This window comes from Triturus cristatus, chromosome 1_2, assembly GCF_964204655.1.
Source record: "Triturus cristatus chromosome 1_2, aTriCri1.1, whole genome shotgun sequence".
In the NCBI taxonomy this organism is placed as follows: Eukaryota; Metazoa; Chordata; class Amphibia; order Caudata; family Salamandridae; genus Triturus; species Triturus cristatus.
Window position 1 is genome coordinate 941485893 of NC_140580.1, and position 18604 is coordinate 941504496.

Sequence of the window (18604 nt, forward strand, 5' to 3'; positions counted from 1 at the left end):
GACAGTGGTTTCTTTTTATGTTGGACACACACGCTGATGGCTTTTAATACGATGTAGATAAACTAATTGCTGTTCGTGGATGGATTTTCCTCATTAATATGGAGTATATTATTGTCGAATTACAAAGTTTCAGTTTGTTTTGTCTATAATCTAGTTGGTGTGCCACTATTGCATTTACTGTAAATAGCCACCGCTGCATAACTGCGAAATGCGGTCTAACTGATGTTTGTAATACACCTTGAAAGACAAAAATTAAGCGAGTCATAGGGGTTTGAGAATGGGTAGCATACCATTCTGGTACCAATCATAAACAAGAAGCAATGGTAGATGCATTATTGGACTGGTGGAAAGTAAACTATAATGGCGAGCTGAACATAGAAATATAGTAGATGCTACAATCACATAGATTTAAGAAGACCACATTTTAACAGAATGCAGCTACATGAACAGTGGTTCCTCTGTTATACATGGGAAATCCTACTCCATTATAACTGGAGTATTTCTAAACCATATCCAAGAAGTAATGGCATAGGCACATGAGATCACATGTTTTTTAATTGTTGACCACTTCTGTAGGAAGCTAGCCCTGTAAATGGTATGCCACTAGGTGGGTATACCATGTGCAGAGTCCAGAGATTCCCCAAAAGTGTACAGGGCTCAATGCAAGCATAAGATGCTTTATTAGTGGTAGTGTGGTCGAGCAGCCATAGGCCTAGCACATAGGAGTGTAAGACATTTATTGCATACAAATGCCCAATAACTGACACACGACTCAAAAATGAGATCCACACCAATTTTATAGACATAAGCTTCGCAATAAGGTATGTTAGTTTTTAAATAACAATACCTTTCAGTTTCAAAAGTCAAAAGATAGTTCAATGTTATCCTATGGAGGAAAACAATAATGCGGTTATACTGGTAAGTATCCAACTTACAGTACCAGTCTTCGAGACCAAATGTCAGGAAGGGGCAAGGGTCAGGTGAGTACCAAAACTGCACTACCAGCGCCACAGGGGCGACTGGGTGCAGAGGTCAAAATCAGAGTTCGGCCCAATGCGTTTCAATGGACACTGGGGGTGGTTGGAGCCACACTGCTTGCAGCTAGGTAAATCGGTTGCAGGGGCCAAACTTTAGGGGTAAGAACAGGCACAGAGTGGGCCACAAAGCAGCACCATACATAAACTACCAGCAGCACAGGGGAAGCCAGGTGCTGGGTGCAAATTCAGCATCGGGCACCCAATGCTTTTCAATGGAGAACTTGCTTCGGACAAACAGGCTGCATGCGTTTCACCCAAGGTTGTAGGAGGGAGACCAGCGATAGCAGAGGTAAGAAGAGATGTAGGGGGTCGTAGGGGCACCTTTTGATTCAGCTCACAAAGGCTCAGTGGCTTTGTGTGCAGAGGTGCCTTTAGACGTCAGAGACTTTGTACTGGAACCGGTTGCGTCACAGGGAGCCTCTCGATTCAGGCTGCAGCATCGTCGTGGAGTCTAGGAGGGATCAGCCAACACTGGACTTGAGGTCAGGAGTGTTGGGGAACCTGTTGTGGGTCGGTGGGCCACCTCGGCTGGGGCCCTAGGCATCAGGGCAGGGTGGTCAGGACACGCGGTTCCTGCTGGCACCAGGGTCCTTGGTGTTGGATTCTTGGCGACAGAACAGCTGTCTTTGATAGTTCTGGTCTTTGTCAAAGTACAGGCCGTCTTCCTCAGGTTTCTGGAAGATGTTGGCAGCAGTACAGGCGTGGTCTTCTCGCAGGGACTTTGAAGCTGGAGACAGGCCGGTAGGGCTGGGGCTAAGTCAGTAGTAATCTTCAGGCTTTGCTGCACGCCGTCTTCTTCGTCTTTCGTCTTGGATTGCTGGTAACTAGTCTTAGGGAGCCTCCTAAAGGCTAGATTTAGGGGGCGTCTTAAGGGAGTAACAAGTAGGACCAATGGGTACTGCAGCTGGTGTGACTACGCCCTCTATTTTGCCGCCCTCCTGTGGGAAGGGGCATAGTCTTAGCCCTGATTGGCGGAGTCCCCTCATCTTCAAGATGGATGGTGCTGAAAAGTGTGCTTATCTTCACCTCCTCCACTTGAGGGGTGGAGTTGGCAAAGGTGGGCACACCTCCTACTGTAAGTTTTCCCACTGTTTGTTCCTGCCCAAAGTGGGGTGTAAACTGGGGGATACCATCTGCTGCTAGCAGCAGAGGCTGGGACTCACATTAAAAAGGCGGCATGCCTTTGAAGCTTCCCCTATGAGCACTGGGCCCATCCTGGAGGAGGTGTGACACCTATGCGAAGGATGTGCATTGTTTCTGGTCCCAGAGAGCCGAGGCTCTCCACCCAGGAGTCTAGAAACATGTCTGTGTGTGGCAGGCTGTCTAACGTCAGTCAATGACCACACCAGTGTCTGTAGGTTTTCAAGGGCACCTCTGAGATGCCCTCTGAGTACATGCTTTAATGAATCTCACACTGGCATCAGTGTGGATCTATCACAAGGAGTTGTTTGGTACCAAACACTCCTGGTTTCAGTCAAACGATCATGGTGCAGGGGAACTCAAGGTGTCAAGTTCAAAGCCCATTTCCTCTCTATGGCTTCCCTGGCACCTAAAATACTAAGGAATATACCCTAATACTGTAGGGGAATATCTGTTCATGCAGATATGCCCACACATGTTATATAGGGCACCCTGGCTTACGGCTGGTAAAGTCTGCCAGAGGGGTAACTTACCTATATATTGGGCAGTGCTAGTTGCCATGTCGGCCTCAGTCCCAATGCCCTAGGTACTCATGCACCTTTTACTAGGGATTTACAGGGGAACTGAAGGGCCAACTGTGGATCAATTTTAGGGAAAGAATACTGTTACTGAGAACCTGGACAGCAGGGACCCGGTACTGTACAGTCAAAGTTGCGTCAAAAGCCAGTCAAAACGTATGTGTGTGTGTGTGGGGAGGGGGGTGGGGGGGTACTGCAACAGGACCCATTTTCTCACAACTACAACATTATTTTGGTGCCCTAGGTTTACAGCTCTCAATAGTATTCTAAAAGGTATTGAGTATTCCAGCTGAATCATTGATATTTATGTGTTGGTTCAGTAAAGCGGGTATTATTGAGAATAACAAAGAACCCTTTTTGATTGCTATCTTGGAGCTGTTTTAGTGAGCCCTCAGAAACCAAGGACTCTGCCAACTATGATATGTGGAATAATAACCTAAAGAAGATCAGAATTAAAGAAGGAGTAGATTTCAAAAGAATGAATTTACTTGACCAATAGGAAAAACTTTGGGTACACTACATATTTTATTATTTGAATTTAAGAATTGCTGTAGTTCAATAAATGCATTTGAAAATTTGACAAGGCTGCTCATTGACTGTAATTCTGTGTTTTTTAAAATGTATTTTTAGACATCGACTGAAAGTCATAATAGAAAAATAAAAAAAGCCTACCCAAGCTTGATGATATCTCTTGTAATATCTGCTTTCTCCCTTTGTTCTTTTATTCATTTTTAATTGTGCCTATTTTATCCCTTCTGTTGTTCTCTTTACCTCCTGTTTATTCTTTGTCATACTTTAGCCCAATATTCTACGGCATCTGCATGCAAACTATGTGTCGGGGTCAAGAACAATTAATTTTTTGAATAATTGTTATTTGCAGAAGTTTTTATACATTTTTTTTTTTAAATGCTTCCCTTCAGCCAGTGGCAGCCGGCTCCGGAATCCCTGAGATAAAATGCTACCTAAATGGGGTGAAGGTTCCAGGAGTTGTTCGTTTGCGGACACTAGTGTGTAAAGCCTTGGGTGTCCTCTTCAGTGTGGCAGGAGGTGAGCTCAACATTAAGGGTGTCATGCTGTGTGTATGTGGCGTTCAAGGGGTTTGGAGCCAGAGCAAAGTGAGGAGAGATGGAAAGTCCCAAAGCAGGAGGACCCAAGATGAAAGAAGCTCATTTATAGGGTAAAGTGCTGTTTATGTAGAGTAGGATGCAAAGATTTATGCTGTCTCAATGCATTTTCAGAATGCGCATTTGCTAGGGAGAGTTTGTATATTAATTTATCATTTAACGTTAATATTTTATTTCATAAAGGATTATTTAAGTCATTCAATTTCTCACGAAAGCCTATTGCAAAAATTCATTTTTGTCTGTGTCGCTTGTTTAATGCTCAGAAGTTTACTGTTGATTGAGGGGCAACACCTGTAAATTCACTGACTTAGCAGATCAAGCTTTCCTGTCTACTTTCATGACTGCTTTCCCTCATTTTTTGCAAGCCCATTCATGTCACATCTCCTTCCTTCCTTTTGTCAGATGTCACCATCTATTACTGATCTCCTTTCCAGCCTTTTGCATGGTCACTCTCCACCCCCTCCGCCTCACTGATCTTCTTCCTCCTCCCACAGTTGTCCCTTCCTATTTGTGTCTAATCTTACTTCAATATTCTTTGGCTTCAGTTTAACACAATGTAACTCATTGGGCTGAAGCCCAACTTTGTGAGTTTCCAGTTTAAAAACGGTAAAATCCCTGGCCCCAATATGAAACAACAGAAGTTCCACCCAAGTGAACTCAAGAGTTTATTTATTTATTTATTTATTTATTTAACTTATATGGCGCACAGCTACCCAAAAAGGGTTTCCCGGCGCCTGGACGACAATGCTGAAAGGAGAAGATTTAATGAGTAAAAAGCCAGGTTTTGAGGGCACAGCGAAAGTGGGAGTAGGATGGCTCTCTGCGCAAGGCAATAGGAATCGAGTTCCAGAGAGAGGGACCCAAAACAGCGAAAGATTTACCTCCCATTCTAGAGAGTTTGAACCGAGGCACATCAAATTTCTCAAGGGAGGAGGAGCGGAGAGTGCGAGTTGGAGCATACTGACGTACAAGAGACTGGAGGTAGATGGGTGCACGGCCCCACTTAATTTTGTGCATAAAAGAAAGGGCTTTGAATTCAACACGCTTATCGATACGGAGCCAGTGCAAAGCATGGAGGTGGGGGGAGATGGAAGCGTGTTTGGAAATTCCGCATAAAAGTCGAGCAGCGGAGTTTTGCACAAGTTGCAGCCTGCGGGATATTGTCTTGTTTGCACCTAAAAACAAAACGTTACCGTAGTCCAAGCGGGATGTAATAAGGGTATGGACGACGGTTTTCTGAGTATCCTTAGGCAGCATCCAAATAATTTTGCGCAGCCACTTTAGAATAGCAAAACAGGTGGCAGACACTTTAGTGGCGTGATGGTGCATTCTCAGAGAGTCATCGATGAAAAATCCTAGATTACGAACGTGGTCAACTGGACGGGGAAGAGGACCCAGCTCATTAGGCCAGTGACGTGCACCCCAAAGATCTTTCTGTTTGCCTAGGATAAGTACCTCCGTTTTATTTGCATTAAGCTTTAAGTAATTATTGTTCATCCAGGCAGCAATTTGGCGTAGACCCGACTGAAGAGTAGAAACAGAAGAGGAGGGATCTGATTTAGAAAGTGAGAAAATAATTTGAGAGTCGTCAGCGTAGGTGAATAGAGTTAGGCCACTGTTGACAGCAATGTCGGCCAGGGGCCTAACGTATAAATTAAAAAGCAGCGGACTTAGAATGGAGCCCTGAGGGACTCCAAATGGTGAAGGGAAGGTGTTAGAACTGTCAGAGGCAGAAAACACTTGAAAAGTGCGATCCATGAGAAAGGAGGAAAGCCAGTCAAGAGCTGAACCACAGATACCAAAGGATTCCAGAGTGTTAATTAGGATAGGGTGAGAGATGGTATCAAACGCAGCGCTTAAATCTAACATAATGAGCGCTACTGTCTCACCAGAGTCCAATAGGTGGCGCAATCGTTCTGACACTCCAAGAAGTGTGGTTTCAGTGGAGAAACCAGCACGGAAGCCAGACTGAGATGAGTGAAGAAGATTGTTGGTTTCCACAAATTTGACAAGATGCGTATGTATGTGTTTTTCCAGCAACTTAGAAAAAATCGGAATCAGAGATATAGGGCGAAAATTAGACAAAACTTGAGAATCGGCGTCAGGCTTTTTCAACAAAGGAACAACCATGGAATGTTTCCAGGTGGTAGGAACGGTAGAAGTTGTAAGGGAGCAATTAAGGGCGTCCATGATCACCTGGAGGTGGACGGGGTCGAGTAATTGCATTATGGAAGCCGGTAGAGGGTCATTGGGAGAGCCTGATCTGATGGTGCCAAGATTGGATATAAAAGTTTCTAAGTTCAAGGGAGGCCAGCAGGATAATTTGGGAGAATCACTAAAAAGTTCGTGACAGATGTTGGTCTGGGTAGGAGAGGAGATCATGCAGTTTAGGAGAGAATTCGCAGTTTCAGGGTACCAAGTGTCTCTGTCCAGTTCAGTTCACTTGTGTCCAGGTGGAGCACCTGGTAATGTTTCAGAGTCTTGGTAAAGTCCTAATGTATCTTTGTGTTTCTCTGAGGGTGGAGTGGGGCAGGTTTAGAATTTGGTAATTAACCATCGTGGTCCACAGATAGATGCCAAAAGCAGGCACCTGCTTCACGGTGATGACCAGTAAAATAGGTAGGGGATGGTGGTGGGGGCAGGGGGCGGAATTCGGGTAGGTTGAAGACATCCACGCTTGGCACATCTATATATGTCCCCAGTACTTCTGTCCTGAAGAGACCCCATATCTTGAGATTGTCAAACGTCGTCGACTTTACAAAGAGAGAGCCCAAGAAAAACAAAAATACAACCCACTGTATTATAACTATGAAGAGCTTCTCTTTTGTGTTACTACCAATAACCATCTCCCACCTTTTTTCACTTAAAAATTCTTCTACACAACCGTTAGGTTATGGTCACTTCACTGGGGCTCACCAAATCACGTTTAAATTGTTCATAGTGTAAATTGTGGTACTTATGATTACTGTGATTCCGAAATAAATTACACTCACTTCGGCTGAAGTGAGTGCAACTTAAATATACTGTTGTGTGGGCTTTTTAAAAAAACATTTTTTTTTAAATCTATGGAATACTGTCAGACTGAAATCTAATAAAGGTCTCATCACATATCCCTTGTCTTTCTTTCTGATTAATTCAAGCAAGCTACACTTTCTTGCAGAGTTTCTCTTGGTTTTTTAGAAAACTTTTGCTTATTTACACGCAAGAAAATAGGCAAGGTACCCCAGTTATGCAGTACCTGAAAGATCATGCTAGAGAAGAGCCAGTAGGCAGTTCATCTTCAGCGGTGTGAATAAAATAACTTGTACCCCAAACTAGAGTTCTGCTTCTGCCACTTCCATATGTAACCTATCATTTTAATGTGATGGGCCATAAGCCAACTTCCCACGATCTGGTGGTAAACTCTAGGTGTACCTCCTTTCAACAGCAGTAGTATCGTTGTAAGGTCACCAGTGTTGAAATGTGGAGCACTTTTGTGGGATCATAGATTGTCAAGTCTACTTTGGGTAAAAACATAGGTCAGTAAAAAAAAACTGGATAGGGCATCACAGCTTTTTCATGCCAAGCAGAGGCAGTATGTTCTCAACAAAAGTTTAGAGTTGAAAAAGCACACCTTTTGACGAGGCAGCCGTATGTACATATTTTCAGAATAATTCAAGTTGTTTGCAAAGACTTGACTAATTTTCCCTTTTGTAGTGAAGGAATATCTCAGTGTTGCATCTAGCGATGGTTTCAGATTTCCTTGTTGCTCATGTGGCAAAATGCTATTTTCTTGAGCTAAATGGTAGCAATATAGATTTAATTGGATTGGAATAGTAAAACCCTTTTTGGTGCTCTATCATGCCTTGTCGGTTTAGATCGCTGCCTTTGAAGTTCAGAATCTACCGTTGATCTGTCTTTTTTCCCTTCCTATTGCACTCTGAAGTTTTTTAAGCTTTGATTTTGAAGTAATTTAGTTATTTACATTATTTCTTCTCCATCTCCAATGCTTATCGAATCAATTTGACTTTTCTTAATACCATGTCACCAAACACAATTACAGAAGATGCAGTATTTAATATGACCAACATATAAGGGTAACTGAGAAAATGCCTGGCTGTTGTGCGCAAAACTAAATATTTGCAAATAGTTAAAAGAATTTGAATGTAAAAGTACAGAAGAATGTATGTTATATCTGACTAAAGTTATTGATTTCTTTATATCTGAGACAAATGTGCAGTGAGCTTTAATCTCTGCTGAGAGCTGTACATGTATCTTATTCCTATATCGTAGTAAGAATGATTTTACAGGGATGCATTAAATAAGATTACACAATGCTTTGGTCTCTGCTTGCACCGCTTTTACTATATTATTATTTTACAATATTATTTTTAGAAGGACGAGTTCACTCTTGAGACATGATATATTATTGTTATTAGAATGTTTCGATTGGTGTTTGCCCTAGAGTACTCCATATACGTTCTCTGCTCATTGCTTTATTGCGGTCTTGCTATTAATACTATTTCTATATAGCCTTCTTTGGCTGCCTTCCCATATGAATACAATTATAAGATATGTTTTTCTCTATTTGAACGTTTGGCACTTTTGTTTGGGAGAGGAGGTTATTATTCGCCACACTTATCTTATTATTTCCTTGTTTTTCTCTCTAACACATTTATTTTGACATTTGGTGATCTTTCTAATCAGGGCTTGTTTTGTGGTTTGCTTGTTCAACTCTAACTGGGGCATGTTTTCGTGTTTCATGCTTATCTCTATTAGTGGACTGTTTTACTATTTACTTGCAGGTTTGTAATAGGGCCATCTTTACTGTTTCCTTGCAGGCCTTTTTGTGGGAAAAGAAGGTCCCATGATACACAGTGGTGCCGTGGTGGGGGCTGGCCTGCCTCAGGTAAGTGTTAAGGCTGTCGCACTGGGCCTACACCTAACTTAGGAATTGTAGTGCTCTTGGTTGCTTGAGGCTGAAGGTCTTCACAGTAGTTCCGTATAGAGGACTGCTAACTGAAACAGTTGTATTTGGTTGAAACCATTTGTGGAGCACCTGCTCTAGTGCCTTTTAGATTTGTGCATTGCAGGAATCTGCACTGGCCACTGTTAGAATTTGATGGCTGACCGCCTTCTACAATGCAAAGTTTGTGTAGCATTGAGGAGGCTGACTTGCTCTGAGGGATGTTTGATCGGGTAGAAACCTAGTTGTCCTGTTCAGTCCCACCGTACGTCTGGTGGGCTCTTGTCTGGGAGTTTGTTGAATTTAAACTATGAGTTTTATTTGGTTGAGTTTTTAAATGTAATCTATTGACTACATTTTGAATTTTTGCAGCTGAACTGGTCCTTGAAGTGCAGGTGGGAGGAGAGCAGAGAGATGGTGTAGGTGACACACTGTGGATTGGTGAAGAAATGTTACTTAACCGTGTGGGTTAGAACATGTTTTCAGAGGGTAATCAAGCGCTGAGCTATAATTGGAAAATTATTTTGGGGTTGAAAACACTGATTTTAGCAGATGTCTTCTGGTTAGTAAAGTATGTTCAATACTACAATTGTGGGGAATGGTAGCTATCTTGCGTGACATTATGCCTTTGAAAGGAGAGGTGATGTCCTTTCTGGGATATGGAACATAGCATGATATTAAAATTCAGGTAGCAGGCCTGGTAGTGATTGTTCTGTGGTTGTTCTCCTGCATTGCGGGTTTGTTGGATTAGATGCTGGTTTCCTGTAAGGGTATTATTTTTTATGAAAGTGTCATCCTTCTGTGAGAAGGGGTGAGGTGGTTCTCCTCCTCTCATCACTCTCAATATATGCTGGTACTTTATTCACCAAGTGCCACACTCTGTTGATTAATTTTCAGTATTCTATTCAGTGGAAGAAAGTTTATTTCTGGGATAGAGTAGCCATAGGCCTGTGTGTCCCAGGGAAGGGATGTGAGGAGTGTTGAACTTGCTTTGCATGTTAGTCGATACATTCTTCTAACTCCCTTCTCTCTCTCTCCAGTTCCAGAGCATTACGTTCCAGAAGATCAGCTTTAACTTTCCCTATTTCCGCAGTGACAGGTACAGAGTCGAGTGCTGGGGGATGTTGTGTGACATTTGATGTGCGAGAATTGGCTCCTCATACGTTGCCTGTTCCACCCACTGATCTGGCTGCTTTTTTCCTCCATAGTATCCTCATCTCTTGCTCTGCTCTCCTATGCATTATGTTATGTTATGTTAAATTGATTTATTATGCGCACAGCTACTCCAGCCAAGGAGCGTCCCGGCGCAGAGACAAGGAGGAACATAACACAACAGAAACAGAGACGCCTAAGATAGACAACTAGAACAGAAAGGTCTTGATGGCTCTCCGGAAAGAAAGCAGATCGTCTAACTGACGGATTTCAACTGGGAGGGTGTTCCAAATTAGTGCAGCTTTCACGCTGAAGGAACGACCCCCCATCCGACAGAGTCTAAATCTAGGGACCACAGCAAGGGCCTGGCCCTGAGATCGGAGGCTACGAGTGGGGACATAGAAAGAAATAAGATTGGACAGGATTTCGGGGCCTATACCTCTTAATATCTTAAAAGTCAAGCAGAGGACCTTGAAAAGAATACGCTTCCTTACAGGGAGCCAATGCAAAGAGCGAAGGACATTCGCCACCGGGCAAAATCTGGGTAGGCCAACAATGGCTCTGGCCGCAGCATTTTGAACCCGCTGTAGGCGAGTTAACTCAGCCTGATTAGCCCCAGCCAGAAGAGAGCTAGCGTAGTCCAGGCGAGAGATGATAGTAGCCTGGACTACAAGCTGTCTGGTAGGGGCATCAAAGTATTTAAGGACTGGTCTAAGACCTCTTAATAGACCAAAACAACAGGCTGCCGTTTTTTTAGTATGTCCTATGAAGGTAAGGCCAGCGTCCAACCAGACCCCAAGATTTTTCACCTCCGACACTGGAGTCGGAGTGGGGCCCAGCTCAGAAGGCCACCACTGATCGCCCCAAAGCTCCACTCCCTTCCCAACAACCATCACCTCTGTTTTTGTGGCATTAAGCTGGAGACAGTTTTCTGTCAGCCAGCAAGCCACCGCCTTCAGTCCGGACTGAAACCTAGGGGCGTCTTGGTGGACATCTCCGCTAAGGGTAACCGCCAGCTGAGTGTCATCGGCATATGAGACCAAAGTAAGGCCCCACTGCCTCGCGACATCAGCCAGCGGTCTCACGTAAAGATTGAACAACGTGGGACTTAGCGAAGACCCTTGCGGAACCCCCATGGCCAGAGGCTGGAAACTGGACGAAAAGGGAGGAATGGCCACACAGAAGGAACGATTGTCCAGGAAGGAGCGGAACCACTGCAGCGCCAGACCACTGACACCAATCTCCTCAAGCCGATGCAGGAGGATGCCATGAGATACAGTGTCGAAGGCGGCGCTGAGATCTAACAATATCAGCGCCGCCGTCTGACCCGCATCCAACCTAGCACGCAGATATTCCACCATTGCGAGGAGAGCGGTTTCCGTGCTGTGGCCAGCGCGGAAACCGTTCTGTGTGGGATCAAGGGCGTTGGTCCGGGCTAGATGTTCCGACAGGGCCAGATTGACATGGGCCTCTGTCAACTTTGCCGGCCAAGGTAGCAGCGAGATGGGGCGGAAACTTTCAGGCTTAGACGGGTCTAAGGAGGGTTTTTTAATGATCGGAGACACTACCGCCTGCTTCCATTTAGTTGGAACTACCCCCGACTCTAGAGAGAGGTTGACAAGGGAGCGAACCACAGGGCGCCCCAGAAAAGTCTGGTCTCGAAAGAGAGCAGGCTTTACCGGATCAGATGGAGATCCTGATTTAACTTGCAAAGCAAGTTTGTCAAACCCGTCCGAGGTGAGAGGGGGAAATGAGGGCAGGGCGATCTGACGTAGTGCCTCATTGGAACTTCCCAGCGGAACCCCAGTGCTAGGGAAAGTCCGATAGATGGCTTGGACCTTTCCCAAAAAATAAGAAGCCAGGGATTCACAATGGGAGACAGAGCTCTCGGCTAAAGAGATAGTCCGTTTGGCCACAAGATCTTTAACTGCTTTGAAGATGGCCTTCGACGGGTTGGTGCTGTTCCGAAATTCTTCAGCATAGAAGGCCGCACGAGCACGACATATGGCCCGGTGATAGAGCTTAACCGAAGCAGCATATGCGGCTTTTAAATCAGCCCCATATGTCTTCCGCCAGGCCCTCTCCGCCCGTCTACAGGCTCCCTTCAAGGCGCGTAAGGCCCCGTCATACCAGGGACTAGACTCGCGAGGGTTGATCTTAGTCGATACAATGGGTATCAAAACATCCAGAGCCCTAGTAAGCCAGGAGCAGAAGAGATCGTACCCTTCGTCCACATTGTTCAATGGGCCCAAGGGCTCCACCAACAAAAGATGGTGAAAGTCTTCCAACCTGAGTTTGTTCCAAGACCTCCTGAGTACCCGTCTAGCTGAAGAAATGGGAAGAGTCACTGATACGGGACACTGGATAGACACCAGGAAATGGTCAGACCATTCTACTGGGGTAACTGCAGTGACTTTGGCCTCAGTCAAGTTGGTAAAGAAAGGGTCCAAAGTATGTCCCCCGATGTGCGTAGGCTGTGAAACCAGCTGGACCAATTGAAAAGCCTCTAGGTCCAAAGCGATGGCACGAGCTGTCAAACTGGACAGTGTGTCGAAATGCAGATTTAAATCGCCCAGTATAGAAAAGTTGGCGCAGTCAGTGGTCAAAGTGCCGACAGTATCCGAGAAAGCATTTCTAAACAACACATCACTGCCTGGCGGACGATATACCACCATCCCAGACAGTGTAAACTCAGGGTTGACAGAGACTTTGAAAGAGGCACTTTCACAGCCAGCGATCTTAAGGCTATTCCACACACAGGGAAAACAAGACCTAACTATCAGCGCTATTCCCCCCCCCTCTAGATGCTCTATTCAAGGTGTACATCGAATAGCCTGAGGGGCATGCCAGATTGAGAATGGCAGTGTCAGCTTCCTGAAGCCATGTTTCAGTTATAGCCAGGATGTCCGGAGCTTCATCCTCAATGAGATCATACATATTTTGCTGATGTTTCAAAATCGACCTCACATTCAGGTTCATAATCCGCAGAGAGGGAGAAGAAACCCTGCTATGATGGAAAACAGAGGGAGACTTCCGAGGGAGAGGCATTGGGGGGTCGAGTATCAGGCCATTGCATGGACAACGGTACGGACCGCAGAGAGGATGGATAGGCGGGCGAGCACAGCAGCGACTCACCCGGTTGATGGATATCAAGCTCTCCCTAGAATATGTCAGCATGGCAACAGACACGTTGTTGAACTCTAACGAACCCGAGCCAGAGCCCGCCACGACCCGCACGGCCTTAGCGCGGACGGGCGCAGACGGGCAGGACTCTGGCACGACTCCAGCCACGCGAGGACACGCCCGCTGCGCGATCCCGCTGCGCTAGGGGAGGAGCATTAAATACGCGTTCCCCCGCTGGCGCATGCGCAATGAGCGCTGTCAGCCCAATCCTCACCACCCCAACCCAAGATGTCCGCCTCGCCGGAACCAGCCCGCCAAACGGCGGTGAGGGGCACGATTACAGTGCAAGTGAGGGGAGCAGTGAAGCGCGAGTCCGGTACCTAAAAGAAAATAAACAGGTAAGGTTTTAAAAATTGCACAGCAGCGCCGTAACGCTCCTGCAGCAGAACGCTCCTTGTCAGGGGGAGGGAAAGGCGGGGACTCGCTTTAAATACGCGTTCCCCCGCTGGCGCATGCGCAATGAGCGCTGTCAGCCCAATCCTCACCACCCCAACCCAAGATGTCCGCCTCCCCGGAACCAGCCCGCCAAACGGCGGCCAAACGGCGGTGAGGGGCACTACTTACTGGGCATTACTTACTGTCTTTCTATTTCCCTGTATTTTGCTCACCTCTTGGATGTGAAGTTTTTTTGATTACTTGGCTCCCTCCCTCTTTTTGTTCAGACCCCAGTGTCTTGGGTAGATTGAGTTATTTGTGAGTGGTGCAGGTGGAGCAGGAAGGGTTCATCACCTAACTGTGTTGTATTTTACCCTGCAGGGACAAGAGGGATTTTGTTTCAGCTGGAGCTGCTGCAGGGGTTGCTGCAGCCTTCGGTGCCCCCATTGGGGGCACCCTGTTCAGTCTTGAAGAGGGGTCCTCTTTCTGGAACCAGGGGCTCACATGGAAAGTGGTGAGTTATGAAAGCATTAACCTACAGTTATCAAGAATTTGATCAGGTTTGTGACCATCCTCAGTAAAAGCAATTTGTTTTCTTGTGTATTAAGCCCACAACTTTTATGCCTTTGTGAGAGGATCTGCAGTACATCTACATCAGCAACTGCCCTCTCAAAAACAACGGTGGTCATAGTTTTGCATAAATATAATGCTGTGTGGGGGAAGCGGTGTCGCACGGTCTTGTATATCCAAGGTGAAGGGAATTGTTATAGCAATAGCAAGGCCTGCAGATGATAAGAATTCGAATGTAGCAACTTGGTATAGGAGCAAGGGCTGAAAGAAAAGACTTTGCTATTTCAAGCTGCTACCAATTTTTAACATTAGGGACCTTTTTGTTTTTCTCCAAAAGAGGTGATCATGAGGGAAGTGGCAGTCAGCTTAGCTAGAGGGATCAATCTGGCAAAAGTTGGCAGAGGTAGGACACGTTTAGGACAACCCTTCCTCGGGGAGACTTAGGTAATGCTCCTTAGAATTAGTGTTGCTCTTTAAAAAAAGTGTACATAATGGGTAAAAATGGATCAAGCAAAGGCTTATCAAATGGGAGGTATAAATGAAAAGGTTGGGGCGTGGAGAAACTCACCCTGAAGTGAGTAAGTAGAGGTTGAGGTAGAGCAGTTCAGGTACACAATCTTACATGGCGAGGCTGGCAGGGAGAAGTTCCATTGTAATAGAGGATTCAAAAGTAAAGCGAGGACAGAAAGATACATCAGGTACAGATCATACTCTGAAACCGACACACAGAGCATGTTGAAGATGGAGCCTGGCATGGAAGAGGAGTGATAGTTAGGGGTGGATAGTCTCACTAATTCATTTCTGGACAGGTGAAGATAGAGCAAATTAAGGTGACCTTCCAACGCAGGTGGCAGAGCAGTTGTATATAATTTCTTAGAAGGGTGATTTCATAGAATGTCTTTACTGAGAAGTAATTTCACTTAAATGGAAATTTTCAAGTTGAATGCCATTTACTGTTTCATAGAAACCAATTCATAAAATAACTTTTTTCACAGTTGCTTTTTTTTGTATGAGTTTTATGTTGTAAATGTCATCAATCTTGAAAAACCTGCAAACAATCTGTTGTTTTTTTTACAAAGTTTACAGAGATCCTAACCTCTAATTGTGAGTGCATGGATGTGAGGATGGGTGCATAGTTGGGTGGGTTTGGATGAGCTTGGATGGGTGGAAGAGTAGATAGGTGAGTGGGTTGGTGGATGGTTACATGGGTGGAAGGTTAGATGGAGAGCTAGTCTTTCTTGGTATTTGTGTAAAACTCCCCACACAGCTCAACTTCTGTTTTTTATGAAATGTGTATATATATTTGTTAGTAACGGGGAAAGACTATCACAGTTAAAAGTAAATTATGCTCCTGGCTCAAATGATGAAGTTCACCAGTTATTGTTGGCAAGACTCGTACTTCTCTGTTAGGATGGCCCAAACTGCAGTGGGTGGCCAACCTTGCTAGCCACGACTTTTGGTTGTGCGATGCAGGGATTGTCTGAAGGGCCTGGGCCAGGCCATCTTGGGTGTCCCAAATAGCTACTGGTTGTCAACTTCCACTGCCCATGGCCTTCTACTGTGTGTATCAGCAGCTTGCCACAGGGCCTAGCCTTAGACCAGGCACTACTCCGAAATTAGTATGGGTAGTTCACCCTCTGGCCAGGCTGTGTGCCCTACCCACCCCATATTGCTCACTGCTGTGAACAGCTTGGGTGGACAAACCTCACTGCCCATGGTCTTCAGCAGCTGGGGTTGGCTGTAGGACCTGGCCTTTGGTCAGATGCTGTGGCCACCCTGGCCTGTGTAGTGAAGCCCTTTGCGTGTGACCTCTGGTCCACAGTCAACCCCCTAGGTCGTAAGGCTTCCCACATAAAGCTTCACTTTCAACCTTGTCTTATTTAGTTTTTTTTTGTTATTGGGATTTGTGGCTCCTAGTTTGGAACCACATATCCATAGCAAGCATCATACCTGAGTACTGCAAACCCAGAGTAAGTTGCTTCGGCCCATGCCACCCTTTAGGAGATTTGCAGTTTCTGAAGGTGCATATCCATGATAGGAGATACATGGGTCAGGAACCTTGCGCTAGGTTGTGGGTAGCTAAACTTGAAACTTGTCCTGGAGTTGTGGCACCCTTTTGGGAACCGCAAATTTCTGATGTCTAAAATGGCCGCCTGAATCCGCAGTACCAAGACAGGTACCACATACTCCATACGCTAGTCTAGATACCAAAAATTTGTGGTTTCCAAAAGGGTGCTGATCCTCTACCTCGTTTTACGTTTTACTTTATTTACTGCATCCGGTGATTGTTTGAGGGTCCTCTGCTCCACTAATGGCATCAGGGCCTACCACCACTACCCCTTATACTGTCTCTTAAATGTTGTTCCAGGACATGGCGATCATTCCCACATCTAAAAATAGCTACTACTTGGGAACCAGAGTTCCATTAGGGACTAAGGGAGAAAAGACTCCCTTGTGCAATCAGATTCCTATGCTTTTTAATTTCAAGACTCGTGCAAGCCAAAAATCCCCAACATGAGAGATATACAAAGATCGTTTTCCCTTAAAGCATACTTAGCAACTTTTTAAAAGCTTTTATCTCGGAAACTACTGAACTGATTCACACCGAATCAACAAACGCATGTTTTCTGAGTAAAGTGTTGCTTTCATACAAAGTTTGGCTGCAGGCACTAGGAAAAGTTTCAATGGGAGCTTGACCAGGAAAACACATTTTTCTTTCTTCTTCCTCCATCCTTAATTTTCTATCCTGCACGGATCTGATTGGCATGCCGGACCTTAGCTTGCTACCCCAAAAGATTACCACATTTGTTTGCAAATGTATCCATGAGATTAAGAATTATAGGTCTAAACCTTTAGATTTCCGTGGACCTTGGTGTATTACTACTGATAGCAGGGATGCCCGCTTAGGAAATGTCTATGAATTGAATCTCAAAACAGTACACAAATGCAGAAATCAATATATATATATTACAATAACTCAAATTATTAAATATTTTATTTCATTTTAGTAAGAAAATATGAAAAATATTGAAATTTTTGTTTTAATTGGAAGTTTGGAGCTTTTCAGGATTTCTAGTTTTGTTTCTAAACAATGAAGCAATATGGTATATCGCATTCTCTTTTTGTCTCCTAATGCAATCTCTCTTTTTGTCAGCACTTACCAGTGCTTCAATCAAGGCTACAAGTTGTCCATACTTGATTCCTTGGGCTGCTCCCACTAATCAAGCTAGGGATTCCAACTTACATTTTAGCCTGGATTTTCAAGTTTGAGACATTTATAGAGCATTTCAAATGTGTTCTACTTTATTTTTGTATTTATATATACTTCATTAATCTACAAATATTTAATTTTCAAAACAACCCTGACTGGATTTTGCGGATCCCCCGGGCTCATGGTCCACAGGTTAAGAGCCTCTGTTATAAGCAAATCATTAAACGCCCTTTAAATGGAAAATGCAGCTGAAACATAACTACACTGTGGCAAAAAACAATTTAATTTGAAAACCATTACTAAGAAAGCATTCATTCTTAGTAATTGTACTAAAATTAGTTACGTTTTGAACTTTTGAAACTTTCCTTCAAAACTGGGATTTGATATTTGATAGTCTACTCTTTTCCATTGTTAATAGATTTTCGTTTGGAGATTTACTACTTTCTATTTTCTAAGACCAACAAAATAACCTTGTTTGTTGATCACGGTTTTATTTCACTGCCAATGTAATTTTCGATTTATGTGTATTTCCTTAAAATTGTCATGCCTTTAAAACGTTTTCCTTAATATTCAATATAATTCTATTTTCTTAAAATGGTCTTGTAATTGTTTTTCTTATAATTGTTTTCCTTCAGAGTGGTTTCTTCGGTTTCATTTTTTCATTAATTTGCTTATGCAGGCAGAGCAGCTAGAGACTGTAGCTTGGTAGAGGTCACCAGGAAGAAGTTGTAGCCTGTATATATAGAAAGCTTGTTAAAGCATGAATTGTCAGTCACTGCTTGCTGGCATCGCCTGGTATCAGTGTATGAAGCAGATCAAATTCATACCCTAGTATGCAAAGGCAGTGCATGTTGAGGGCACAGCCTGGCATGCTAATATAAGACAGAAAAAGATAAGAAATGAACTATCTTTTTAGGTTCGCCTAGGCAGCACTTGCGCTGTCTCTGCGAGACATGCTGTATTCAGGATATTGCTTTAAAAGCTGCACCCATTTTTAAGGACTGGCCATGTTACATGTGTTACTCTGAGCTTGTGAGCACTATTTCTTTCTTCAAGCTTGAGCAGGTGAGACCAGTGCTCGTGGTTTACAGAGCTCTGTTATAAACAGGGCTGTAAATCTTGCTATTATCTTGCCACATTTGCTGTGCATTCAAAGACCGTGGTCTGTGTTGGCTGCAGCTGCCTTCTTCTCCCTCCTACTTTTGAAACGCATAGCTTGGCATCATGGTCCCTGCCTTTCTATGGCTTCTGCCGCCTACGTCTCCTGGCTCAACAAGCATTTGCAATGC

The 18604-nt window shown here is 44.5% G+C and overlaps 1 protein-coding gene across 1 annotated transcript in view; it reads left to right on the forward strand.

The window, feature by feature from the left end:
- CLCN6 (Cl-/H+ antiporter 6) overlaps positions 1-18604 on the forward strand; it is a 206788-nt gene that overhangs the window by 89236 nt on the left and 98948 nt on the right. Inside the window, exons 7-10 of the mRNA XM_085609913.1 lie at positions 3676-3802; positions 8700-8767; positions 9865-9923; positions 13916-14048. Of these exons, the coding sequence (XP_085466039.1) occupies positions 3676-3802; positions 8700-8767; positions 9865-9923; positions 13916-14048 (387 nt within the window). The remainder of the gene's footprint in view (positions 1-3675; positions 3803-8699; positions 8768-9864; positions 9924-13915; positions 14049-18604) is intronic.